The sequence below is a fragment of the Jatropha curcas genome, chromosome 11, assembly GCF_041381405.1.
Source record: "Jatropha curcas cultivar XTBG-Jc1 chromosome 11, XTBG_Jcur_1.0, whole genome shotgun sequence".
Classification (NCBI taxonomy): domain Eukaryota; kingdom Viridiplantae; phylum Streptophyta; class Magnoliopsida; order Malpighiales; family Euphorbiaceae; genus Jatropha; species Jatropha curcas.
Window position 1 is genome coordinate 761,127 of NC_143161.1, and position 25,534 is coordinate 786,660.

Below are 25,534 nucleotides of genomic sequence, written 5' to 3' on the forward strand. Positions count from 1 at the left end.
GTGTCATTTAGATAAATAAAACAATTAATTACTGAGTCTAAAAATTTGTATTTACCGGTATGTGTTGTTTGTTTAGATTACGCAAGAGATTTACCCACCTTTGTTTCGACAGGGAAACGCAACGCTTGATAAATGTGGGTTAACTCTAATATCGTGGGCCTAAATTTGATCCAGGATAACGGATCAATGATCATGGACAGTTTCGTCATTTTATCTGCAGTAAAAAAAAAAAAAATGAAGTTCCCGCCTTTCGAAAACAGTCAAAGGACAAGAAATATAATCCAACCATCCACGGTGAGATAATCCAACGGCCAAAGATCACGATCCGCGTGACTCCTACTGATTGGCTCTCGATTAATGTTAAAGAAAGAAAAAAATTTTATTTCCTTATATAAGGTCCTCTCCTCGCCGTCTCGCATCAAACAAATTAACTGTTCAGCGCAGCCGAAACTCGAATTCTCTAGGAAATCCAATCAATTCTCTGATTCTCTCTTTTGGTAGAAAAAAGATGGCAGGAAGAGGTAAATCTTTGGGTTCTGCGACGGCCAAAAAAAGTGCGTCGAGGAGCAGTAAGGCCGGTCTGCAATTTCCTGTCGGTCGCATTGCTCGGTTCCTGAAACATGGCAAATACGCTGAGCGTGTTGGTGCTGGAGCACCTGTGTATCTTGCCGCTGTGCTCGAGTATCTCGCAGCTGAGGTATATCCCAAACCTTGCGTTTGGAATTAAATTACTTGATTTTTGGTTTCGGAATTTTCAGGGATGTGTTCATTTGGGAGATGATTTTTTGTATTTATTCGTGGACGTAGGTATTGGAGTTGGCTGGGAATGCAGCAAGGGATAACAAGAAGAATAGAATTGTGCCAAGGCACATTCAATTAGCGATTAGGAATGATGAGGAGCTGAGCAAGCTGCTTGGTTCTGTAACTATTGCTAATGGCGGTGTGTTGCCTAATATTCACAACATGTTGCTACCTAAGAGAACTGGTAGTGGACCTAAAGGTCCTGGTGATGATGACAACTAAAGATCTTTATTATATGCCTTTTCTATTCTGATGAAAACAGAGTCTTATAGTGTAGCAATTGTAGGTTCTGAATTAGCTTTTACATTTCCATATTCAGATTAGCTTTTAGGATTCTTTTTTCTTTTTTCTTTTTTCTTTTTTTTTTTTTTTTTTTTTTTTTGGTGCTGAAAATGGATTGATATGTTGTACTTTATCAAATTTAGAAATGAAACAGAGTAATTCTATTCGAGTCACATTTGCATTTCTTTTGCTCGTCTATATAAATTGGTTGGTATACTTTCTTAATCAAAATAGCAAAGTACAATCTTCATAAATTAGTTTGTATACTACAATATTTTATGAATTAAAATAGTTAACATGAGTTAACTTTTTAAACACCTCTAAAGTACAAATTACTTTAATGTGGCAACCCAAATTACAGATGAATGACACAGGTAAAAAGGGAAAATGAATTGAAGCTTGGTTAAGCATGGGCAGCTCCTTGGCGGGGCGTTTCTTCTCTGGCTGCAGCAGTGGCTGACACATAATAGGCTACTACGAAAAGTCCATGAATGAAACAAAGGATGCCTCCTATAGATAGCACTCGATGGTGAGATATCCCGCATGATTTCCTTGATCTTGAATTTGCCATCGTCCCTATTATCAGCATTGAGAATCCAATTGCCAATATAATCCTGCGTTGTCACACCAAATTAAATTCTCAGAAAAAAAAAAAAAGAAAAGAGTTACTGATTTCAATTTTGGGTCAAATTATATTATTTAGCCGTGCATTAATTAAATTCTGATAGTTATTCTCTTATCTTTATCAAAAGGCAAAAATACCAGGAAAAGATGAGGGAGGTGACAGCTAATTGCTTGTTAGCAGAGGCCTTTGAGAAATCTTCCTTGGACCACATGCATATGCACCCGCCAAAGAGGTTAGCAATAACATGAGCAAGGACCATAAGCACCGCTGCAGCCAACCCAAGCTTGAATGCTTGATAGCTTGGGTCTCTACACTCGAATATCCACATCCTTAAATGCTTTACCTATCCATCAAATACATTTCAATGCCATCAATTCAAATTAAGATGTAGCAGCAGTCAGACATTACTATTTCAGTTTAATTTAATTGTTAACTTACTTTGTTCTGGGCTATTTCAGCTTCAATTCCAAGTATCCCAGCTGCAATATCCATGGCCATAATCAGAAGGCAAACTAAAACACCTACGTTCTTTGCCATTCTTTTTGGTTTTTTCAATATTGAGCACAGTTACAGTTCTACAGAAAATTGTGGAGAAGAAAGAGGAGGCAGAGGAGATCTTATAAGGAACTTCACTTTTCAATCATCAAGCTTTATGAATGCATTAAGAGGGGAATACGAATAAAGCGGAACGAGGCACGCAGATTATTACTGGATATTGAGGGCGATTAGCTGTGAATTAAGAGTTAAAATTTTCTTTCATGTCTGCAATTTCCTTTATTCGTTCTTTTACCTTCTCCTTTCCTTCTCAAAATTCTGATTCCTTTCATGGGATGCAAGGAAAGTAGAGTATCACTAGCATGATAAACACTGTGATGTGCATGGACAACTAAGCATACGTATTTTTTGAATTATTCCTGTATAAGCTACATAGAAAAAAAATATATTCAATTTCATGTTTGATTTTTTTTTTTTTTTTTTTAATATGAATTATGGAATCCAACTCTTAAGTGTGGAAAAGAAAGATTTTCCTATGACTAGTAATATTTTCGAAATTAATTTTGCAAGAATTAAATTTTCCAGCAAGGAAAAAGTAAATCATAGATAAGAAAGAATGACATGTACCAACGGCACGTCCACGTGTCGTGCGATGGGGGCATATAATTATATATAATAATTAAAAAAATTAAACGCGATGATCGGGCATTTCTAGAAGCAGCTCAATTCTTCCTAAAATCTTCATCAAGGAACAAAAAGATCAAACTGATCCACTACGTCTTTGACAGCACGGGACAAGAAACCGAAGGAATCAGAGAAAAAGGAAGGGAAAGGGAAAAAGGATGTCAGTGTATTATCCATGGAAGACCTTCGAGGACGACGAAGATCGACCGGAGAAGCCTCGCCGATATGGAGTCACAGAGATACGAGGTCCTCAATATACTCTTTTAAGCCAAAACATGCTTCAAGTATGTAATCTTTTTCAGTGATTCCTAAAATTTCATATTCATTTAATTTATCTAGGTATTATTACTGATTTGCAAATTCCTGTTGATTGAACCGTCATATGTTTTAATAATGTTCAGTTGCTCAAAATGGAGAACCTTAATGGAGTTCTCCGATTTGCATGCACAAATTTATATTTATCTGACTTTTTTTTATTAGAACGATCATGTTGTCTAGCTAAATTTACAGCAAATTAGTACATGAGACATTAGTTTCTTTCTCTGGCTGAGGTAATTGAATCAGAATCTATTTATGGCTAGCGGAAGACTATTCTTCCTGATCTTATGTGCTGTTTGTTCTTGCTATTGTAATGTTTGGCAGGATATTTTCGAGTCTATGGGGCAATTTGTGGATGGGCTCAAGTTCTCCGAAGGTTCCCACAGTCTCATGCCAAAGTCTTTTATAAAAGAGGTGATTGACGTGGCCCACCAACATGATGTATATGTCAGTACTGGTGACTGGGCTGAACACTTGCTTCGTAAAGGTCCATCAGCTTTCAAAGAATATGTTGAGGTGCGGTGTTTGAGAGATATTGTATACTGCATGTTTAGAAGGTTTTATAGGTGTGGTAATTTAGTCTTGATATTATGATACCTGATACTTGTTAGGAATGTAAGAGTATGGGGTTTGATACAATCGAGCTTAATGTGGGGTCACTTGGAGTGCCAGAAGAGACACTTTTGAGATATGTGCGCTTGATTAAGAGTGGTGGTTTGAAAGCAAAGCCTCAATTTGCAACAAGGGTTAACAAGTCTGACATTCCCATTGGTGGTGATATAGCATTTGGGTCTTATGTGCCTCCAACACCTCGAAGCTCTGGTAAGGCATCGGAATCTTCTAAGATACAGTTATTTGCAGAATTATTGCTGCTGTGATATTTGCTGTGGTAAATTTCTATTCTTTGTCATAATCTAATGTTTGAAATATGGAAATATGAGCTAGGTAGAGTGGTTGATGAATTCGGTATAATGATGCATTCTTAACTAAGGAGTGTGTATGAGCATAATTTCCCTGTGGATAATTCACAATCCTTTTTGTTTACAGGTGTTTATCTTTAAATATATTCTGAAAAATTGGTTCTCTACCAGCTTAATTAAAAATCAAATGGGCTTCCTTGAAACTTGGGATATGCATTATATGTTTCTTTGTAATTTAATTATTGGCCCCTTACTGATTTTGGAAAGACATTTCCTTTTATTTTGTCAATGCTATCAGTTTTTGTATAGTAAGCACTGCAGATTATCAACTGTCATGAAGTTATTCTTAGCCAATATTTTCCACATCCAAAAATGTGCTAAAGGTTTCAAGTTCAGCATTTTCAATTTTTGATCTGTGTTCCTGACCTTTGTTTCTTGGATGTGGTGGTTTTACATTTGCTGTCCTGCATTGGGTCCCTGTCAGTTAGGGATAGTCCTTAGTTTGCAATGTCCTGATGAAGTCTAAAATGTCTAAAGTTGAACTATAGTTTGTGTGTGTGTGTATTAATTTAATTTAATATAATTTTTATTTAGTACTGTTAATTCTCACATTTACTCAGTGATGCTCATTACAAGCTTTGTGTTCTTCAATGATGGTAAAAGTATTAAAAGCAACTGCGTGAAAGATGCAGATGTTTTGCCAGCTGTGGAATAATAAACCCGACGTTTTGTTGTTTATTAAAAACTCTAGTATTCTGTTGTGTATGGAAAAAGTTATAGCACATATCCTACCAAATAGATGGGTGGTTTACTGGCTTAATGGTAAAAACCCTTTCAAATAGCTACATATGTCAGCAGGAGAAATGAACTTATGCTTATCATAAGGAGCTTCATCTCTTTTACAGAATTTATTGAAGATGTAGATCTCTTAATTAGAAGGGCTGAGAGGTGCCTGGAGGCTGGAGCAGACATGATAATGATTGACGCTGATGATGTCTGCAAAGATTTTGATTCTCTGAGGACAGATATAATTGCAAAGGTCATCGGACGACTAGGTATTGAGAAAACTATGTTTGAAGCATCCAGTGCTAGAACAGCTGAGTGGTTTATTAAACGCTATGGTCCTAAGGTACATAGGAGTACATAGGACTCTTACATTAACATAATACTGTTATCTAGTGCATTTATGCATAGTAGTGAAGTAACATCCTTTTTTCTCAGGTGAACCTCTTTGTTGATCATTCTCAAGTAATTGGTCTAGAATGCCTTCGGGGACGCAATTTGGGTAAAAACAACCCTTCTTTCCTCACTTCATCATATTTTCTGTCCTGAACTGTTGCTTTGTACAACTTATATCTCGTCGGAAGTCAATGGTTATTACTGCTGTTGTCATTTTGTATTGTCTGTTTTGGAAGTGCTAAATAAAGCTCATATTGTCTGTTCCTGGAATTTTGATTTGTTGTGATATATATTCATAGCTGGAAGTCAACAGGCTGTGCCCATGTTGTAATTTTGTTTGTTTATACTAAGAATGCTAGTTGCTAGACGTGACTTGTGCGAGTGAAGATGTTACCTAGCAATTATCAGAAGAAATATTAATAGAAAAGTCTAGTTTGTCAATGTTGCAATGTCTCAGTAGCGAGGGTATGTACACAATTTCAAATATATATATATATATATATATATATATATATATAACACATTCTGAAAGAATCATGAGCATGTGCATAAATCCATGGTTCAACGTGATGAGAAGGGTGTTTCTGGAACTCGTGACAATAATGGAGATGTGGTCTTTGAATGTGACTTGTAATAAACTTAAAGGAACGAGCTTTGTCTTAATTTGGTCCGTTTGTCACGCTTTGGCAAATAGCTAATTTCTTCAAACAAGACAATAATAATGCATCTCATTCTCAGATAAAAAGGGAAAAGCAAATTACCTTTGGTTAATTATACAAGTAATGGGTGTGAATCATTTGACTGAGACATCCGACTTTTTATTTTCTTTAAGCATGAGGAAAGGTTCCAACCTACATCAGCTCATGTATGCGCTAGGTTATGCTACTTTGATATTCTGTAAGGACATTAATGGAGTATTAAATTTATATTCTAACTTAGATTGATTTTTATAGAAGATATCAACTTCATTTCCTATGGGAAGAGTATATATTGCATTCTTGCCCGCACACAAAAAAAAAAGGTTTAATTTAGGAAACACAATTAGCTCGAAATTAATTTATTGTTGAAAACGAAAATGGACATTCATTTTAAGATTATTCTTGTTACAGAGTTGCAGACATGATTAAAATGATTCTTCGTACTTCAAACCCGGAAGCTTAACATAACTACGAATATTAAAAGAAATATATATATATATATATATATATTATGGACTCGAAAAAAGTCAAAGACATATATAGGCTCTTTTGTCCTTAACTTGCATCTATTACCATGGCTGGTTCAATAAAGAAAAGTTGTGGAAATTGGTGAATAGACTACTAAAACAGAAATGTCATGTCCAGGAGAAATGTCTTTCCTTGACAATCTTCTTTGCTTGGCAATATCTGTGCTTCATACAAAAATTCTGTACGCATTCTCGAAACTTTTGTAGTTAAGAAAATAATCGAAAGCAGCCACGAGAGGATCAAGAATATATATACATATAATGCCTGCATTCTGGTTTTCTCTGAAAAGATCATTACAGTGCAAATCACAGCAATCTGACGTGCATGTTCCGAGGGTCAGGAGCAATTCATCCAGCATTCAAACAAAAAAGCCATGCGGGTCTGGTTGCTCGAGATCCGTATCTAATCTAAGAGATGTTATTCATGGAAGCAAGAGATACACAGAGAAGGCACCGAGTTGCAGCCCGAGATCTTTGGGTAGCAGTGACTTTCTTAACCCTATAACCCATGAAGTAGTTCTTAACGACTCCACCTGCGAACTAAAGATTTCTGGTTTTGGCGGCAATGCCAGCGGTGGTGGTGCTAAAGGCGTTTCTTCTACTTTTGTGGGTACTCTTAAGCCAGGAACACCTGGCCCTGGTGGCTATGAACTGGGTACCCTTCATCACCCAAGAAAGTCAAGTAGTAATCTTTCAAGGAGGATTCAAGGCGACTCTCCAGTTTTTGGTACTGGCATGAGTATCTCTTCCAATTCCAGAATTTCTTTTGATGCAAAGTTTTATGATTCTTCTTCAAATCTGATTTGCAAAAAATGTTTCGCCGAGTTCAAGACTTTGGATGCTGTTGAAGAACATCATCTCTCCAAACATGCCGGTAACAAAAATGCCAAAATCCAATTCTGTTTTCATATTTTCACATTCAATTATTTGTTTTAATATTCTTGTTCATGAGAATAAAATCTACGATCTTTGAGAAAATAATTAATTAGACAGTCATTATGTTTTGTTGTCTTTTCAATACTTTTTTAAATTCTTGGAATTAGACAAATTTGTCTTTAGTCTTCTTCATGGCTATTTGAATCCAAATTTCAACCATAAATTGTACCTGAGATTTCTGTTCTGTGAATTGTCACTGCCATTTTTATGATAGTTGCAGGTGGTTGTCGTTTCCCTTAGTTTAATATACCCATATAATAATGATTTCTTGTATTTTCTTTCTTTAAATTGTAGTTTAAGTAGCATTTTCGTTTATTGGAATTTTTTTACAGTCTCTATTGGTCAGAGAGAAACTCACATGTCACTCTCCTTCTGCAGTTACTGAACTGGTAGAAGGTGACTCATCTAGGAAGATAGTTGAAATTATCTGCAGAGCTAGCTGGCTAAAATCTGAGGCTAATTGTATCCGCATAGAAAAAATCCTAAAAGTCCATAACATGCAGAGTAGAATTGCTCAATTTGAAGAACATAGAGAAATTGTCAAAATCAAAGCTAGTAAACTTCCTACAAGACACCCACGTTGTTTAGCAGATGGAAATGAGCTCCTCAGATTCCATGGCACAACTATTGCTTGTTCTCTTGGCTTAAATGGTTCTTCTTGTCTTTGTACAATGGAGAACTGCGATGTTTGCCAAATTCTGAGAAATGGGTTCTTAAAGAAAGACCTTAAAGATGGAATTGGTGTTTATACAGCTTCTACAAGTGGAAAAGCTTTGGAATGTATTGAATTTAGTGAAGAAAAAAGTTCCTCAAGAAAGGCTTTGTTGGTATGCAGAGTTATTGCTGGAAGAGTTCATAAACCTCTTGAAAATTTTCAAGAAATTGCAGGTCAATCGGGTTTTGATTCATTGGCCGGAAACTATGGTCATCAAAATTGTAGTATTGAGGAGCTTTATTTACTAAATCCCAAAGCTCTCCTTCCTTGTTTTGTAGTAATTTGCTAACCATGAAAATTAATATTAAGTACTCAATTTTTTTATTTTTAAAATTTTCCAATTTCCTCTGTTCTGCAACATTTATACTTGTTTCTTTACTTTTTGTCTTGTATATTTATAACTGGGCCTGTCTCTCTACTTGTACACTTGCTCACCCACATGGTCATAAATAAATGACATTGATGCACAAATTAAGATGGCCATAGCCCTCCATTTTTGAAGCAGAGAATATTTCAGGAGGTAAGAAGAATTTTAGTTCTGGTGCAAGCAAGATGTCCTCTGGTGACGTGTCTCGTCTCTTCCATTTTGTTGCACATAAATCTGGCTTTTTCAAATGATAAACTTAAGCCTGTTTATTCGGCTTTTTCAATGCAAGAAAATGTTTGCATGGACATGTGTGGGCTTAGGCACCAAATGATCAGTTGGCCCGAAATGTTCAGTTCGGTCCATTGGCCCGGTCGACAAATTAATAAAACACTATTTAATTTTGCTTTTTTATATTTTACCCTAATTTAGAAATATTTTAAAGAAAAATAATATTTTATTATTAATTAGAAAGTGATTGCCAAAAACTCAGTATTAGATATATTTGTGAATTGTATTTATAAGATTTACAACATTAAAAAATTCAATTGGTTTTAATTGAAATTTAGAGATCAAATTGATAGTCTAATATAAATTTGACGGTCAACTCAATGTTTTAATTATCTTTGCCTTTCTTTCAATTCTAAATAAATTTTGACCGATGTAAAATTGAAAATAAGTTTACAAATTAGAATAAAATTGAAAATATTAAAAATTAGATTAAAATAAAAAAGGAGGCCCAGTTAGGCTAAATTGGGCCGCACGAGAGGACAAAAGTTTGACCCATTTGAAAGCCCGACCTAAAACTAGAGAGAATCAGAGAACAAATAGTAATTTTAATTAGGAGAGACCTACACTAGTATTCTGAAATTGTGAGAGTTAAAAAGACATAAAGGACCAGTGGCGAAGGACACCACTGCTCGTTTTTGGGCACAGAACAGTAATTATCTACAGTTTCTAGTTGCTATATATCAGAAAGAAACATAACTAAAGGAAAAAATGGGAAAAATAATGCTCACTTTGGCCATTTTCTATATACGTCCATCTACCTCCCTGGACCGCGTGACAATCTACCACTACCTTTTTTATTTTTTTATTATTTTTTTTCAAAGAAAAATGAGAATTCATTCAACAACGTCGTTACACAATGCATCAACAATAATATTTGTAGGGACAAGACTCCACTCCATTAGACTAGATTTAGAATAGGATTTTTCCAACCAATGTCATTAGGCCATATAGTCACCTGAGTTCAAAGTAACAGTTATCGGAGTAATTTGTAATTTTTTAAAAATAAAGAGACGGAAGTATGAATTAGGATATAATATAGGTATTGAAGTGTATTTTTCAAATAGTTTGAATTCTCGGTAGAGCACAAGTTCACGTGCTCACCTTATATTCTATTAGTGTGAATTAGTTGAATTAGTGCCGAAACTGAAACGTCCCGTATAAAAAGCACAACATTGAAGTCAAAATTCAAGAACCACACCAACGCCTACTATTTTCACGGCGACTCTCTTTTGATTACTCAGAAAAAAAACTAAACGATCATACAGGATTGAATTTGAAGCAGCTATGACGACCCAATTAAACCCTAAAAAGACTGCTTGTGTGATCGGTGGTACTGGGTTTGTGGCTTCTTTGCTAGTGAAGCTGTTGCTCGAGAAGGGCTACGCAGTCAATACAACAGTTAGGGACCCAGGTTCGGTCTTTGGTCATCATCTTTAATTTCTCTGTCTTTACTTCCTTTAGTTCTTCAGTTCTTGTTCCCTTCGTTGTTGGAACTTGGAACATTTTCCAGATTTACATTTATGGCATCATCATTCGACTTTTATTTTCATAATATACATAGGAAATGAGAAGAAGATAGCTCACCTCATGGCACTAAAAGAATTAGGAGAATTAAGAATATTTGGAGCTGATTTGACAAATGAAGAAAGCTTCAACGCTCCCATAACAGGTTGTGACCTTGTCTTCCATGTTGCGACCCCTGTTAATTTTGCTTCTCAAGATCCTGAGGTACAAATATCTTAGATACTGAACTACACATAATCAGAATAATAGATAATGCTGATTTTCTTCCTATTTTTTCCTTTTATTTTCTATATTTGGATTGGGGACATAAACAAACAAATAGAATGACATGATAAAGCCAGCAATCCAAGGAGTACATAATGTTCTGAAAGCCTGTGTAAAAGCTAAAACAGTCAAAAGGGTCATTTTGACGTCCTCAGCTGCAGCTGTGTCAATCAATAAGCTGAATGGGACAGGTCTGGTCATGGATGAGAAAGACTGGACAGATGTTGATTTCTTGACTTCTGAGAAACCACCCACATGGGTAATTTCTTCACTTATCACATTTCTTGATCTTGAATAAATAGCTTATTTGATCCGAATGATTAACAATCGGTGAATGATTAAGAAATACTGCCTCCATTTCACTTCAAGTTTTAGTAAAAGAATTTCCCGCTCCATACATTATTATATGCAGGGTTACCCTCTTTCCAAAACCTTAGCTGAGAAGGCAGCTTGGAAATTTGCTGAAGAAAATAAGATCGATCTCATTACAGTCATCCCTAGTCTTATGGCTGGTCCTTCTCTCACATCAGACATTCCAAGCAGCATAAATCTAGCGACGTCGTTGATAACAGGTTTTGATTCAACCAGAGAACTAAAATATATACAACCAATTCTGGAATTGATGGACTTATATATATAAAATTAACAATAAATTTGCAGGAAATGAGTTCCTGATAAATGGATTGAAAGGCATGCAAATGTTATCAGGCTCTATCTCAATAACGCATGTGGAGGATGTTTGTCGTGCTCATGTTTTTTTAGCTGAGAAACAATCAGCTTCTGGTCGATACATATGTTGCTGTGTTAATACCAGTGTTCCTGAACTTGCCAAGTTTCTGATTGAAAGATATCCTCAGTATAAGGTCCCTACTGAGTAAGTTTCAGGTTCATTTTCTAATTACAGGAATAACTGATATATATAAATCCTAATTCTTTTTGAATAAACAATTTCAGTTTTGGAGATTTCCCTTTGAAGCCCAAGTTGATTCTGTCATCGCAGAAGCTCATCGGTGAAGGGTTCAGTTTCAAGTATGGAATTGAAGAGATTTATGATCAAACTTTGGAGTACCTGAAGGCCCAAGGGATGCTGAAGTGAAGAGTTGTGATGGCATTTTTCATATGTGGTGTTATGTAATAAAATCTTCAAGAATAATGCCTAATGGAGGCCTATATGTAGTCATTTTTCCCAGTATGAGGCCTATATATATATAGCATGTCCTCGACGACTTTAATTAGTAACTTTAAGTATTAAATTAAAATTTTCATTAAAGAGGAAAATATATACATTTACCAATATTTATTTAAAAAAAAAAATTCAAATGAATTACCGATATTTATTTTAATAGATCATTATATTATGAAATTAATATTTCAATTATACATATTTTTTTCACTTGACAAATAGTGATAAAAATAGAATTATCGATAGCTAAAAGAATTTTTTAGATGTCGAAGTCAAAACTTAATTATATCATGTAGTGGAGTATACACTAAGGTAGCTGAGGTAGAAATTGAAGTCATGATCCATGGCACGTACCTAGTGGCTGAGGCCACTAACTTAGTAGATAGAGCATTAATTAGACTCTTAATAGGTGATAGAGAGATAGGAAATGCCTGACTCATACTTCCATTATTATTACTTCTTAAGAACATTGCAATTGTTTTCAATTCTGTTTCCCAATTACCATTTTTTTTCTATTCGATATTATATACAATGAATTTTTTTATACACTCCGCACTATTTGCAGTAATTACAATTTGAAAGTCTATCAAAGAATAATACAATCCACTGAAAATAAGGTTATAAATTGAAATTAAATATTACATTACCAATTATCGAGGTCATAGGGCATCAGAGGATCATTTACTTTTTTTGTTTGTTTTTGCTTGCTTATTGTGCTTTCATCATTTTATAACCTTATCCAATACTTATGTATTGTTAGTTTTCTTCTCGTTATTATTAGTTTTTTTTTTAACTTATACTCTTGTGTTATTTTCTCGTTTTTAATACATACTTAAGTACTTTATTTTATTTTATTTTTAATTTTTTTTCTGAGTTGAAATACAAAATTTAAAATTTTCATGATCATACTTATTTAATATTATCTAAAATCTAGATTTTAAATGCATGGTTTCATATGATTTTTTTTTTTTTAGTTTCCTACTATGTAATTTGCCATATCATTATATTTTATCTGTTCATATTTAAATTTAGTGATCAAATCAAAAAATTATTATATATTTTCATTTATTAATTTTCACAGCACACCACTCTAAATTAATGCAATTTTAAAATTCCATTTTTATATTTGTATGCATATAAATGTATAAGAGACATAAAATAAAATATGAGAAATTGAATTGCAATTTGTTTATATATTTAAATTCAATAAGCAATATTTCACTGTCAATATTTTAGTAATAAATTTAATATTATAAATTTTGGTGTGCAATGTTGATTAATTTGAGTCTGTATTTTCTTAATGATTTATTTCATTCATAGGCTGTCCGGACCCAGACATGGGAAATACGCGTACGTAGTTATTTAGCTAGTTGCCTATAAATTCCCTTGCAAAAATTGCAGAAGTCCATTAGAAGCTAAACCTGTAGTACTTAGCCATTTTGTTTCCCTTATCATACTCTTCTCAATCATTATGGAAGTTGGGCAACAATTATTACAATCTCATGACTAAATCTGAAGCCTTTAACATTGTGCAAGAAAGGCGGTCTGCTAATTACAAGCCTAACATTTGGAAATATGATTTTCTGCAATCTCTTTTTAGTGCATATGATGTGAGATTCTACTCCTCCTCCACCCGACTTCCTAGTTGAAGGATTCGTATGCATATATATATATATACATATATATTCTATTCCAGTACTTCATTAAGGCTTGAGAATGTAATATTTTTGCAGGAAGACCAATACAAAACAAAAATGGAGAGGCTGAAAGAGGATGTTAAGCATCTGTTTTTTGAAGCAGTAAACTTGGAAGCTAAATTAGAGCTTGTTGACTGGATCAGAAAGCTTGGTCTGGCAAGCCATTTCGAAGTTGAGATCAAGGAAGCTCTAGATACAATAGCATCATCCACAAAGAACAGCAGTCTCAATATCGACAAGAACCTTTACGTCACTGCCTTATCTTTTACGCTTCTCAGACAGCATGGTTACGAAGTTTCACAAGGTGAAAATCCAAAGTATATATAATCTCTTTTTGTTAAATATACAAGATATTATTGATTAGCACCTAAAAGTTCCAACTGAATTTTACCCAAAACAATTATTTTTATGATTTATACGTACTAACGGTAAATTAACGAACTTCTAAACGCAGAAATGTTCAGTGAATTTTTGGACGAGATGGGCAGTTTCATGGAAAGTAAATGCTTGGACGTTAAAGGAGTCCTGGAGCTTTTCGAAGCCTCCCATGTAGCTTTACAAGGTGAAAATATCTTAGATGAAGCAAAGGCTTTCTCTATCAGAATTCTTAAAGACATCAAGTCCAGAGATGATAGCAACTTGTCAAAGCATGCGGCTCACTCTTTGGATCTCCCATACCATTGGAGAGTGCAATGGTTTGATGTGGAATGGCAAATAAACACATATGAGAAAGACAAAGACACAAAAAACACGTTACTTGATTTAGCAAAACTTAATTTTAATATTGTCCAAGCCACACTACAGAAAGATCTAAAGGAGATATCCAGGTATAAATATATCTCTCTCTCAACGTCAAAAGATAATTTGTATATATATATATATAGAGGGAGAGAAATTAATGGAACCATCAAGAGTTAACATGCATCTGTCTTCTGCAACTTCTTTACAGGTGGTGGTCGAGTTTGGGTCTAATAGAGAATCTCAACTTTACAAGAGATCGTTTAGTTGAGAGCTTCTTGTGCTCAGTGGGGGTTGCTTTTGAACCTCAGTTCAGTTGTCTCAGAAAATGGCTTACTAAAGCTATCATTATGGTATTAATTATAGATGATGTTTATGACGTTTATGGTTCATTGGAAGAATTGCAACATTTCACCGATGCTATTAGTAGGTCAGTACTTAGCAATGAAAATTGAATTATTATCAGTAAAAATTAAGCTTCTTAATTAACTAATTAATTACATTAATATTAGGAGGGATACAAAGGAAATTGAACAGCTGCCAGAATGTATGCAAATATGCTTTCAAGCACTTAACAGTATAACTGGTGAAACTGCAAGCAAGAAAGTGGTACTAACTACTAACGAATCTCTTCTCCTCCTCTCTATCATTTCATTTTTCACTTTTTCTCTATCACAAGTGGTAAAAAAATCAAAATCAAAATGAAAATGCTGCGCTGAAAAGCTATGATTAGATATTAATGGTGGGGCTAATTAGTTATTACCAGTTGAATATATGTTAGTGGGCAGATTTTTGTGAAGCATTGTTAGTGGAAGCAAAATGGTATCACAAAGGATACACACCAACTTTGCAAGAATATCTGGATAATGCTTGGATTTCATCATCAGGCACTGTCCTTTGTGTTACTTCATATTTCTCTCTAGTCAATGATGAGGACATGCAAGATTTTATGGGGATAAATCAAGATCTGGTGTATAACATTTCCCTGATAATCAGGCTCTGCAACGATTTGGGGACCTCAGTGGTAATAATCAATTACTTCTCCTTCTTAAACTCTATAATTAATAGTTTTATTTCACCGGATATAACTATATGTATACATGTAATTATAACTTAAACAGGCAGAACAAGAGAGAGGAGATGCTGCTTCATCAATAGTATGTTACATGCGAGAAAAGAATGTCTCAGAGGAGGCAGCCAAGAATTATGTTAAGAGCTTGATAAACAATTCATGGAAGAAAATAAATGGACAATGCTTTGGTTTATTACCTAATTGTAATCACTTGAACATCATTACAAATATGGCTCGTGTGGCTCATAATCTTTACCAGTACGGAGACGGATTTGGTATTCAAGACCGGGAAATTAAGAAGCAGATCTTATCCCTTCTTGTCGATCCTCTCGAACTGGATTGAGATTATATTTTAAAGTACTTTTTTTTTTCTTTTTGAAGAGAGAGTATACTTTAAAGTTAATCAATTTAAAATGTATAAATTAATTGCATTGCAGTAGGAATATTGAACGTGCAATAACTAAAAAATGTGGATTGTTTTAGTGGACTTTGAACCAAGGCCCATGCCTTTGGCCCAAATGAAAGTTATTTGTATGTTTTGGACATTATATAAGGCCGACATTGACCTTTATTTGTATTTTTAAGCCTAGTGTAACGGAATTTGGGCATGTCCAGTCCCACGATTCCGAAGATAACTCTCAAACACTCTGTTTGAATTAAATGAACACAAAAAATTATTTGACTTATAAAAAAATTTGGAATAAAATTTACTTACAAATGGATTATTAAAAATAAATAAATTTGAAATAAAATTTACTTATAAATGGATTATTAAAAATTGAGAGAGCATTTCATTCTCAAAAAAAAAAAAAAAAAATTTGAGAGGGCATTAAGTGATTTGTATTTAACAATTATACTATATGTATTTAGTTAAAATTTTAATTAATAGTAATTGATAATAATAATAATAAGAAGAGAAAAAAAGTTGGAATCACTTGAATTTTGAAGTATTTTCCTACTCAATTGTATATTTATTTTATTTTATGGATTAGATACTATTAAAAATAATGAAAAAAATAATTAGTTTCCGTATAATTTTGAAGAATAAAAAGAGAGACCGAATGCTCTCGAAATAACGTGGGACCAACTCATTGGAACCAATCGAACCGTACACACAGAGATACAGGAACGGGAACAGAAACGGAACCCAAATCAAAAAAGCCCAATAAGAGAATCGGTGGTAGGGAAAGCAGACGCCAGATGGTCCGCGAATAAGAGGGCAACCCTCAAAGCCTGAGTTTCGTTCCTCCAGTGAGTCCTCCGCTCTCTCAAAATATCGCAATTACTCGTCAGGATTCGGGGGGTTCCTTTCCCTTTCTTACCACTCTCTCTCACACACCAACAAAAGGTATACAGATATAACGTAAGCGAATTTGAATCTCTGCATAGACGGATATACTTATTTCCATAGAGGGAGAGAGGGGGAGGGATCTTGATTGAAGGAGAGAAAATGTCGAAGAAGAAAGCTTTCAGTGGCAACACTATGACTCTCAAGGACTTTCATGGTGGTTCTATCCCATCTGATCTTCCTCTTCCTTCTGCTCCTGGTGTGTAAGTCCCAATTCTTATCTTTATCAATCCCAATTCTTATCTTTATCAAATCTATTGCCTTTTTCACTTCAAATCGTGTTAATTTTATTCGATTTTTCAATTTTTTGATGTTGGAAGCAATCACAGATCTGGTATCTAGTTATTTTTTAAACAAGTTTTCATGGTCAGTTTGCTTCGTTAAGTTATCATCAACTTTGAACATTAGATCTGTAAGTTGCCAACCCTAAGTTAATTTTCATTGATTTTGTGTAGGGTTGTTAGATCGTCGGAGTGGTCTGGTTACGACCGATCAAATTCATGGGGAGGGCCTATTTCTCGACCTGATCACCGGGCCCGGCCTAATTCGTCCCCTGCTATTAGGCATTTAGATGATAAAACTCCATTTCTCAGTCATACAACTCATATTGGCCGTCACTTTGATGAGGATGAACGCAAGCCTTTAGATGGTGTTTCAGGCCCACGCCGGACAGTCAGTGATGAGAGCTTTCGAGTCCCACCTAGCAGAGTGGAGCTGAAGCCTGAGCCTGTGTTGAGTGGGAGGGTGTCTGGTTCAGTCTCAGTAACACAGGTTGCAAGTTCATACTCAGGGACGGTTAGTGATGGGGCTCATATGGGGCCGAGTATGCAAAATGTTGGGGGTAATATTGGGCATAGCGTTGGGGCGTCACACCCAAATGTATGGGCAGCCCGGAAGGAGATGGCAGTGGGTGTTAATGAGCCAGTACAATCGGCATGGTCAGGCGTCAGTGCTGTTTCAAAGTTAGCTCATGCAAGTGCCCTTGAAAAGGTGTCTTCAGGTAGATGGCAGACAAAGCATTCTAGTCACTATCAAACAGATGTTGAGGTTATTGAAGATTTCGAAGCAGAAAAGATAACAAGTTCTGGAGGTCATGATGGTTATGCTTACAATAGGATGGATGCAGTGGGTGGGAGAGAATATTCTGATGCAACATTGGCAAGGCATGTGGAAAGGGGCTTGAAAATTGAGGATGGGATCCAAAATGGTAGAAAGGAATACATTGATCATGAATCAACGAGGGCTGCTTCATATGCAGAGTTAAAAGAGAGGAACCTACCAGTGCATGATGACAGGGTTCAACCACCACGTACTGATGTCAGAATTTGTGGGCCCGAATTGCTACCGTCTGTGCCATCTGAAGCATTAGAACGACCTAAGGTGAAGTTGCTGCCAAGAACAAAGCCAATGGAAACTCCAGAACCTTCTATTATTGATCATAAGCAGGTTAACCTTATGAATGTCCTATATTGTTTATTTTTTTAGGCCCACTTTAGCATAATTGCACTTAATTGTATCAGTTGATTGAATGTAGGGATACAAAGAGCTGAATAACTCTGCTAATGTTCACATTGAAACTAGAGAATTGCGGGGAAATAATACCAATGCAGCAAAGTCTGGTACAGCTGGTTTGGAGAGTGATAATCAGGTGATAGAGCGGCCAAAATTGAATTTGAAGCCGCGGTCACAACCTCTTGAACAATCAGAAGGGAATAGAGAAATGGGAAGGTTAGAATTTCATTTTGAAAATTTGAATTTTTTATCTTAGTAAGAAGTGAATGCAGTCAAATGATAAGTGACATAGAATTTATTAAATATGATCTTTTGTAAAATGCTTGACGTTATAGTTTATGCATGATTGTATCTGGTTAAAATGCTAATTAATTTGTGTAGTTTCTATTTGAAAGCTCAATATGAACTGTGGATATGAAACACTTTACTGATGATGCAAGTTGAGATGCCAGTATTAAGTCGAACTGAGATAGCTTCTATTTAGGTTGACTCAAACCTGATCCAAGCTTAGAAAATGCCTTAAAATGATCAAGCTGGATAAAATTCATTTTGGCTAAGGTTATCCTCTATGCTATTTATTCTCGTGGGCTTCTCATTAATGGCATATGATTTTTTTTTTTTGGTCTTACTCTGTTGTATAATATACCTGTACCTGTTATGAATGTGCAATTGCTCATCATCTTGCATTGATGCAGGGATGCATTGTTTGGTGGTGCACGACCACGAGAAGTTGTAAGTGGATTTTTTTAATATCTATTTTGGGAATAAAGGAGGAAAAAGTCTGGGATTGATTTTTCTGACTTATAATAAAGATGTGGTCCCTTAGTTAATCTTTCACATAGAATTTGTTATCAGAACAGACCTCAATCCCTTTCCCTGCATGGAAAATGGAAATGGGGTTTTCTTTTTTTAATGTTTTGATAGAGAGAAAAGAGAGAGAGAGAGGGGGGGGGGGGTGCAAGAATCTATTGTTGCTAATGCTATCTGTTGTTGATAACGCTATTTTTCATGTTATCTTTACTTGTTTATTAATGTCGGTTATACACTTTCAGGTTCTGAAGGAGCGAGGAATTGATGATGCTGCTTTAAGCAACCATGACTTGGGTCATCATCCGGATAGGTATTTATTTTGTCTTTGTCATTTTATTACATTATTGTTGATGATGCTAACGCTAAAAGAATAAATTTCATCTATTTGTATGTCATTGCTGTGATACATGAAGGATCAAGCAAAATGTTTCCAAGACCGAGAGAGTTCCTGAGCATGCAGTTGCTGGTGAAAAGACTGACAATTTGCCACTGGATCAAAAGGCTGGAAAGAAATTTGAGAAGAAGGAGCAGTGGGTGGATGTTGAGAGAGTTGATAAGCAGAGGAGGAATTGGCGAAATGAGAACTGGAGAAACAGTAGGGAGACTGAGAGGCAGCAGCAGCAGCAGCAGCAGCTGCCACAAATGCCTCAGGAGAGGCCTCCTTCGCCAGAAAGCTGGCGCAAACCCGTCGAGCAACCAAAACCAGCCTCCCCTGATTCTGCTAGTTTGCGGTATGGAAAAACAGCTTCAGCCTTGGAGCTGGCACAAGCATTCTCTAAATCCTTCTCAGATCCAAAAACAGCTGATCAGTATTCTGGTCAAAGGAGCTTCCCTGGCAAGACCCAGATGCCTTTTTCGCGGCTGATGGGTCCAACACCGAGGCCTCAGATAAATGGCTACTAAATTTTGAGGCGTTATGGCCTGTTGGGTGTCTGGTGAGAAGAAGTCTTTCGTATTTCAGCATCATTAGATAGGTGCAAGTTGTAGCTTACGCACATCTCACTGATCAAACCAAATGAGTGTGCGCTATATACTTACATCTCTGAGCAAAATTGATGGCCTTTTGAATTGTTGTGATCCTTCAGCTTCTGATGGCGCTGCCCTTTGCGCGTCATGACCCAATGTCATTTTCTGTTCTTTTCTTCTATTTCTTATTTGTCTCTTGATTACTGTACCCTTCATTTTTTTAGAAAGAGAAAGTGGTATGTGTTGCTTATTTATAATTGAAAATTTAGGCTTTTCGTGATTTTACTGAATTTATGTTAATGATTTGTGTTTTCTTTTTATTGAAAGAAAGAAAAAAGAAACTCTCAAGCTTGAATGGTTAGCTTGGATTAATTGCATAGAGATAGTTGGAGTGAACTGTTATAGATTCCAACGACTCTTCAGGCTTTAGCTAAAGAATAGGGTTTGGCTGTTCTTACTGTCAAAGCAAAATAATAAGACAATATATTGATGTGAACTTGATTCTTTAGAACTCGACTATTCATATTTCATGTAGTGCAGTGATGAGCTTCTCTGGTCCTCCAGAGTGAGATCCAGTAGTACTCTATTTCATCAAAGAGGTGCTTGTTCGAGTCAAGCCTCCGCAACAATAATTGGCGGCATAAGTGACGGAAAAGGCGAAGCAAAGCTTCATTAGGTCAAGCAAAACTATCACATGCGTAAAAAAAAAAAATGACAATCAGAAAAGTTCAGAAAAGTCAGAAGAATCAAAGAAATTATGGGGTTTAGAGCTTCTAGTACTTGGGGTATCCCACCTATTCACATTCACAATGGCACTTGCAAATATTTTTGTGCATCAGAAGAAATTTGTCCTGTCCTTCGCAGCTAGCCTAGTAGTAGTATCATTTCTTTTCATTTTTGAACAGCAAGGGTCTAACTTACGTTTTTCGTTTTTCTGTATACCAATCTAATCAACTCTACTACTCTCGTTCTTTTTTTTTTTTTTTTCCAAGGATTTCGAATTATTGGCATCTGGGTCTGCCCATGATGAATGGATTGGCCTACTTCAATAAGTTTATTTTCATAAAATAGAAAATATAGTACAATTTAATTAGAAGTAACTGCTAGCATTCTTCCACATTTAGAGAAAAAAAAAAGTCCCTGAGGAGAAGTGCTTCTCTATCAATTTGAAGTATACTCTACATTGGGAAGGATTAGGCTTTAAACTGTTTTTTGATTGTGATTGCATTGAATTCATTTATTTTCAAAGGAAAATAAGTCATCGAAATCCTGATAAAAATTATTATGTCAATTGCATTAAAAATATTTAAAAATTCTTACTACGATAAATAAAATAAAATTCTAATGTCTTACGTATTAAATTAATTTTTTTTTTACTATTTTTTAAGAGGTATTTTTTTTTTTTTTTTTTTTTTTTTTTTTTTTTTTTTTTTTTTTTTGCTTCTTATGCCCTCCTTTCTCTCGTTACTTAAAGAGAACTGCCTCTCCTCAATGAGCACATTGACCAAGCAACAGCAGATTGATAAATGCTACCACTTTCTGCCTTTTCACTCTCTCTTCATATCTTAGTAATTACCCTTTTTGGTTCAAACTGAAAAAGTTCGTCTCTTTCTGGCAAAAAGATATTTCCAGTTACATGAACTTCTGATTTTGAGGTGGGTTTTGATACTTCTTGCTTGAAAATGGAAATTGGATGTCAGCTTGAAGTAGATGTCAATGGCGATGAGATTTTCGTGATGGATAAGGTACTAACACTCTGCTTACCCTACTCATTTCATTTCTATGTTCCCTGCTTCTCATGTTTGTGTTCATGCACATTTTTCTTCTTTCAATACACTTGCCATAAATTCTTGCCCTACACTATTTATAGAAAGTTCTTATCATGTCATGCGCAATAAATACCGACTCCGCCTCTCTTTGAATCTGCACCTTATGTCGCTTTGTACTTATTTTTAAGCTCAATCAATGCTCTTCTGTGCCCCATTTATGATCTATTGGTTCTTCTCCCTCTAAAACAGGTAACAGCACCTCTCAAAGAATTTATTGTTGATAGCAACTTCTTACAATAAAAATTCTCGTTTTGAATTCTATAATTTTGTATGATGCATTTAGAGCATTTATTGTATATATGAACAACCGAGTATTTTGTTTATTGAAGTTTGTCCTGTGCTTTTTTGCAGAAAGTTCTTGCACATTTCTCAGGAAAATTGAGAAAATTATTTGGGAAATTGGCTGATAATGACAACACAGCACACATGAAAGTGATATTCCAAGACTTTCCAGGAGGTGCAGATGGTTTTGAGCTAGTTGCAAGGTTTTGCTACAACAATGGCAAAATTGAGATAACTCCCTCTAATATAGTTCTACTAAATTCTACTGCTTATTTCATGGAAATGGGAAATAATAGTAGTAGCTCAGCAACACTCAACTTAATAGACCAAACGGAAAAATCTCTTGAAGAGATTAATTACTGGACTTGGTCTGACCTCCTTGTAGCTTTCAAACAATGCCAAGAAATATTTCCTGCAACAAATTCGTCAATTCTACTTGAGAAATTATTGAACTCCATTGTCGGAAAGCTTGCTATGTCTACTGCAAGTCCATTTAGATTTTGCTCAGAGAATTTTAGTTCCCAGCTTTCCTCTGATGCAAGCAGCATTTCTAGTACAAGAAACAACTGCTATCTACCCACTTGTTGGTTTCAAGATCTTTTGTTCTTGAATTTCAACTTTCTCGACAAAGTGATCAGGATGATGATATCCCATAAATTAAACCATGTTATCATTTTTAAGTTTCTCATCTTTTACATGAAATCAAGACTTCTTAGTATTGGACTTGATGAGAAGCGCCAAATGGTAGAAGCTGTAATAAGTATGCTTTCATTACTCGATAAGAATTGTCTTTCTTGCAAGGGCTTATTTGATATTCTTCGAGTCATCTCAAGCTTGAAAACAATAAGAAAATGCTACAAAGTCAAGTTAGAGAGATTAATAGGTTCACAGCTTGATCAAGTAACTTTGGACCATCTGCTAATTCGACCTCCCAATAGGAAAATTTATACCATGTACGATGTGAATTTGGTTTTAAGGCTTGCAGAAGCCTATTTGCTTCAAGGTTGGATAAGTCCAAGTCGGTTGAATAAGGTTGCTTGCTTGATTGATTCCTATCTAATAGAAATAGCTTTAGATTTTCGTCTGAAACCTTCCACATTCGCGGCATTACTGTCAGTGCTTCCAGATTCTGCAAGAAAAACTAGTGACAGACAATACCAAGCCATTGACTTATACATTGAGGTATAAGTTCATGTTTTTTCTTTTATTTTTAATTTGAGAAATATTATTACTGACTCTGGTGCTTTTCAGGTCCATACTCAATTAAAGGAAGAAGACAAGGTTAAGTTATATTCTGCACTGAATCAAACAAAACTATCGGCCGAAGCTTCGCAAGCTCAAACTTACAAGGTTTACATTACGCAGCAATCCAAGCATAGTAGCTCAATCATCAAATTGTTTAATGGTAAGTTAAAGAAAAATGGTAGAGAAGAAGCTGAGCAAGTCCTTTCTTTCACAATAAAGCAAGAACATTCAAGGGAAACTGGGAATCTTGAAACACACTTGCAACAAATGCAGTTGAGAGTTGCAGAACTTGAAAAAGTTTGTCCAATGATGGAATCCCACATGCCAAATGTAGCGGAACAAAGATTGTGTAAATCAGGTAAAGTTAGATCGTTGCCAAAACTATGTTCATGATAGAAAATTAATATATTAATTATGTATATACGTAGATTTTGCTGTTTTTCCAAGTACAACCTCTTCTAACATAAGAGACGGGAATTCCAACCTTAATTGTCCATCTTCTAATACAAATTAGAGTGGTTAATTAAGCACAATATTGTCGTTTTACCTATTGGAAAAAATCAACACAAAGTGCGCATCTATGTCTTCCTTTCCCAAAACCAAGAATAATTAAGAGATAAATGGATGTTTCTGAAGAATATCTATACAGACTGCTGAGCCTACTCAGAGCCGATTGAGCCAGCGAGCTATGCGGGAAAAGGCACGCTCATTTGAGAAATCCGAAGCCCAAACTGTAATTAATGAGGTTTCAGAAACCAAAGCATTTTCTTACCATACATTAGTGTTCTTGTAAACGACAAACAGATATACAAAAACAAAACTCTCCCATACTACTCTGGTACAGCCACCATACCTTCAGTATCCTTCGTTTACGAACAAGTTACCTCATTTTCAATTAAACTAGGAAGTAAAGTAATGGTATAATGGTATAGAAACCTTCCCAAGGAAACATAATTTTGAAATAAAATTAATTTTATATTCACAAATTCCTGAAACGAAATTAATTTCGTACTCACAAAAACGTATCAGAAAGTCATTTTTGAATATACAAAGTTGCTTATTTAAATTTTTTAAGAGAAATCCTTAATTAAAAAATAAAAAAAAGTAGGTTTTCACATTTTATAATTTTGATTTATGGAGAAAGAAAAGAAATAATCATATGATGATTGATCAGTAGTCAAACATAGAAGAGAGGCACCCAAGAAATAAATATGCATGTGTCTTTGTCCTTTTGGAAAGAGTGATAATTAATTACCATGGAGTTTATTGAGCTTTAAATTATCTTCTCTTCTTTTTTTTTTTTTTTTTGAAAAAAAAAAAAAAAATTGGCCATTTAAAACTCAAGTAGACCAACATTCTTGAAATCACCATTGCAATTTTCTAACAAAAACATGTTTGATGACAGTGATTTTTTTTTTTTTTCAAGTCTCAAATTTGTTGGAAGAAGGGAGCATTTATGAGTGGTAGAGTCGAGAAACGTTTTCTTTCGGTTTATGTGCCCCAGATCAAAATTTCTAAACAGGCCTTCACCATGTATTGGGTGACAGTAATAAAAGTTGTTGGCCCATATGACATGGGCCAAATCTCACGGGCTTTGCTATAAATGTATTTTTGAGGGCCTACTTGGGCCATGGAACTATAGATGTACAATACAGCCCACTTGATCACCCCAAAACGATGTCGTTGAAAAAATTTTAGCTACTTACAACTGGAAAGAAGTTCGTTTCATACCGTCCCTGTCGTCTTGTCGTCGCAAACCATATTTTTTCACTTGGAAAAATTAAAATATAAAAAATAAAACATAAATATGGTTTTCAATTAAAATGTGACTTTTCAACAAATGACTTCAATTAATTCCTCATAAGATAAGAAATTTAAAACGAAAATTCTTTTATACCCTTAAATATAATCAGGCAAATGTATAAATAAACATAAACTCGAATGAATTCCTCCATCAGCACTTTAATATTTTCATCAACATAAATTAAAAGATATTTAGTTGTATTCTTAGTGAGATGGAGAGGAATTCCCTCAGTCACTGCTCACGAGACAGGCGGCTTAGATACATAAAAAATTTTAGAAGTCGTGATTGAGATTGTTGCAAAAATATTACTCACACAAGATGTTTCTGTCTGGAGCAAGAAAAGACTTTTAAACGATATAAAAGTCAACATTAATTCTGCAATGAGTAACACGTGCTTCTCAAATTTAAGAAAAAAAAAAAAAGAA

The 25,534-nt window shown here is 35.0% G+C and overlaps 8 protein-coding genes across 9 annotated transcripts; 7 read left to right on the top strand and 1 right to left on the bottom strand.

Annotated features, from left to right (window-relative positions):
* The first annotated feature begins 411 nt into the window (after positions 1-411).
* Positions 412-1,256, top strand: LOC105649404 (putative histone H2A.3). The gene is made up of 2 exons (XM_012236037.4): positions 412-697; positions 808-1,256. Exons 1-2 carry the CDS (start codon positions 509-511, stop codon positions 1,021-1,023), a joined length of 405 nt encoding a protein of 134 aa, XP_012091427.1. The 5' UTR covers positions 412-508; the 3' UTR covers positions 1,024-1,256.
* Positions 1,257-1,279: 23 nt separating this feature from the next.
* On the bottom strand, positions 1,280-2,455 carry LOC105649405 (protein DESIGUAL 2). Its single transcript, XM_012236038.4, has 3 exons — positions 2,147-2,455; positions 1,846-2,051; positions 1,280-1,697 (listed from the first exon to the last, which is right to left on the bottom strand). Exons 1-3 carry the CDS (start codon positions 2,243-2,245, stop codon positions 1,487-1,489), a joined length of 516 nt encoding a protein of 171 aa, XP_012091428.1. The 5' UTR covers positions 2,246-2,455; the 3' UTR covers positions 1,280-1,486.
* A 443-nt stretch (positions 2,456-2,898) lies between these two features.
* HSA32 (Aldolase-type TIM barrel family protein) lies at positions 2,899-5,745 on the top strand. 2 transcript variants are annotated; one of them, XM_012236041.4, is made up of 5 exons: positions 2,899-3,171; positions 3,530-3,721; positions 3,817-4,027; positions 5,031-5,180; positions 5,347-5,745. In XM_012236041.4, exons 1-5 carry the CDS (start codon positions 3,046-3,048, stop codon positions 5,361-5,363), a joined length of 696 nt encoding a protein of 231 aa, XP_012091431.1. In that variant the 5' UTR covers positions 2,899-3,045; the 3' UTR covers positions 5,364-5,745. The 2 variants fall into 2 exon arrangements, with proteins under 2 accessions (XP_012091431.1, XP_012091430.1); XM_012236040.4 differs by having other exon boundaries at positions 2,900-3,171; positions 5,031-5,254.
* A 755-nt stretch (positions 5,746-6,500) lies between these two features.
* On the top strand, positions 6,501-8,504 carry LOC105649407 (zinc finger (C2H2 type) family protein). The gene is made up of 2 exons (XM_012236042.4): positions 6,501-7,403; positions 7,844-8,504. The coding sequence occupies exons 1-2, from the start codon at positions 6,791-6,793 to the stop codon at positions 8,467-8,469; spliced, it is 1,239 nt and encodes a 412-aa protein (XP_012091432.1). The 5' UTR covers positions 6,501-6,790; the 3' UTR covers positions 8,470-8,504.
* Positions 8,505-10,010: 1,506 nt separating this feature from the next.
* BAN (NAD(P)-binding Rossmann-fold superfamily protein) lies at positions 10,011-11,862 on the top strand. Its single transcript, XM_012236043.3, has 6 exons — positions 10,011-10,246; positions 10,397-10,563; positions 10,682-10,882; positions 11,036-11,195; positions 11,284-11,497; positions 11,578-11,862. Exons 1-6 carry the CDS (start codon positions 10,120-10,122, stop codon positions 11,717-11,719), a joined length of 1,011 nt encoding a protein of 336 aa, XP_012091433.1. The 5' UTR covers positions 10,011-10,119; the 3' UTR covers positions 11,720-11,862.
* A 1,171-nt stretch (positions 11,863-13,033) lies between these two features.
* On the top strand, positions 13,034-15,890 carry LOC105650120 (alpha-farnesene synthase). Its single transcript, XM_012237000.4, has 7 exons — positions 13,034-13,416; positions 13,540-13,807; positions 13,958-14,330; positions 14,453-14,671; positions 14,754-14,850; positions 15,023-15,265; positions 15,363-15,890. The coding sequence occupies exons 1-7, from the start codon at positions 13,309-13,311 to the stop codon at positions 15,654-15,656; spliced, it is 1,602 nt and encodes a 533-aa protein (XP_012092390.1). The 5' UTR covers positions 13,034-13,308; the 3' UTR covers positions 15,657-15,890.
* A 609-nt stretch (positions 15,891-16,499) lies between these two features.
* On the top strand, positions 16,500-20,239 carry LOC105649409 (eukaryotic translation initiation factor-like protein). The gene is made up of 6 exons (XM_012236044.4): positions 16,500-16,864; positions 17,117-18,107; positions 18,196-18,389; positions 18,869-18,905; positions 19,226-19,293; positions 19,397-20,239. Exons 1-6 carry the CDS (start codon positions 16,764-16,766, stop codon positions 19,884-19,886), a joined length of 1,881 nt encoding a protein of 626 aa, XP_012091434.1. The 5' UTR covers positions 16,500-16,763; the 3' UTR covers positions 19,887-20,239.
* Positions 20,240-21,345: 1,106 nt separating this feature from the next.
* LOC105650121 (BTB/POZ domain-containing protein At3g22104) lies at positions 21,346-24,106 on the top strand. The gene is made up of 3 exons (XM_012237002.4): positions 21,346-21,694; positions 22,130-23,242; positions 23,312-24,106. The coding sequence occupies exons 1-3, from the start codon at positions 21,632-21,634 to the stop codon at positions 23,696-23,698; spliced, it is 1,563 nt and encodes a 520-aa protein (XP_012092392.3). The 5' UTR covers positions 21,346-21,631; the 3' UTR covers positions 23,699-24,106.
* The last annotated feature ends 1,428 nt before the right edge of the window (positions 24,107-25,534 follow it).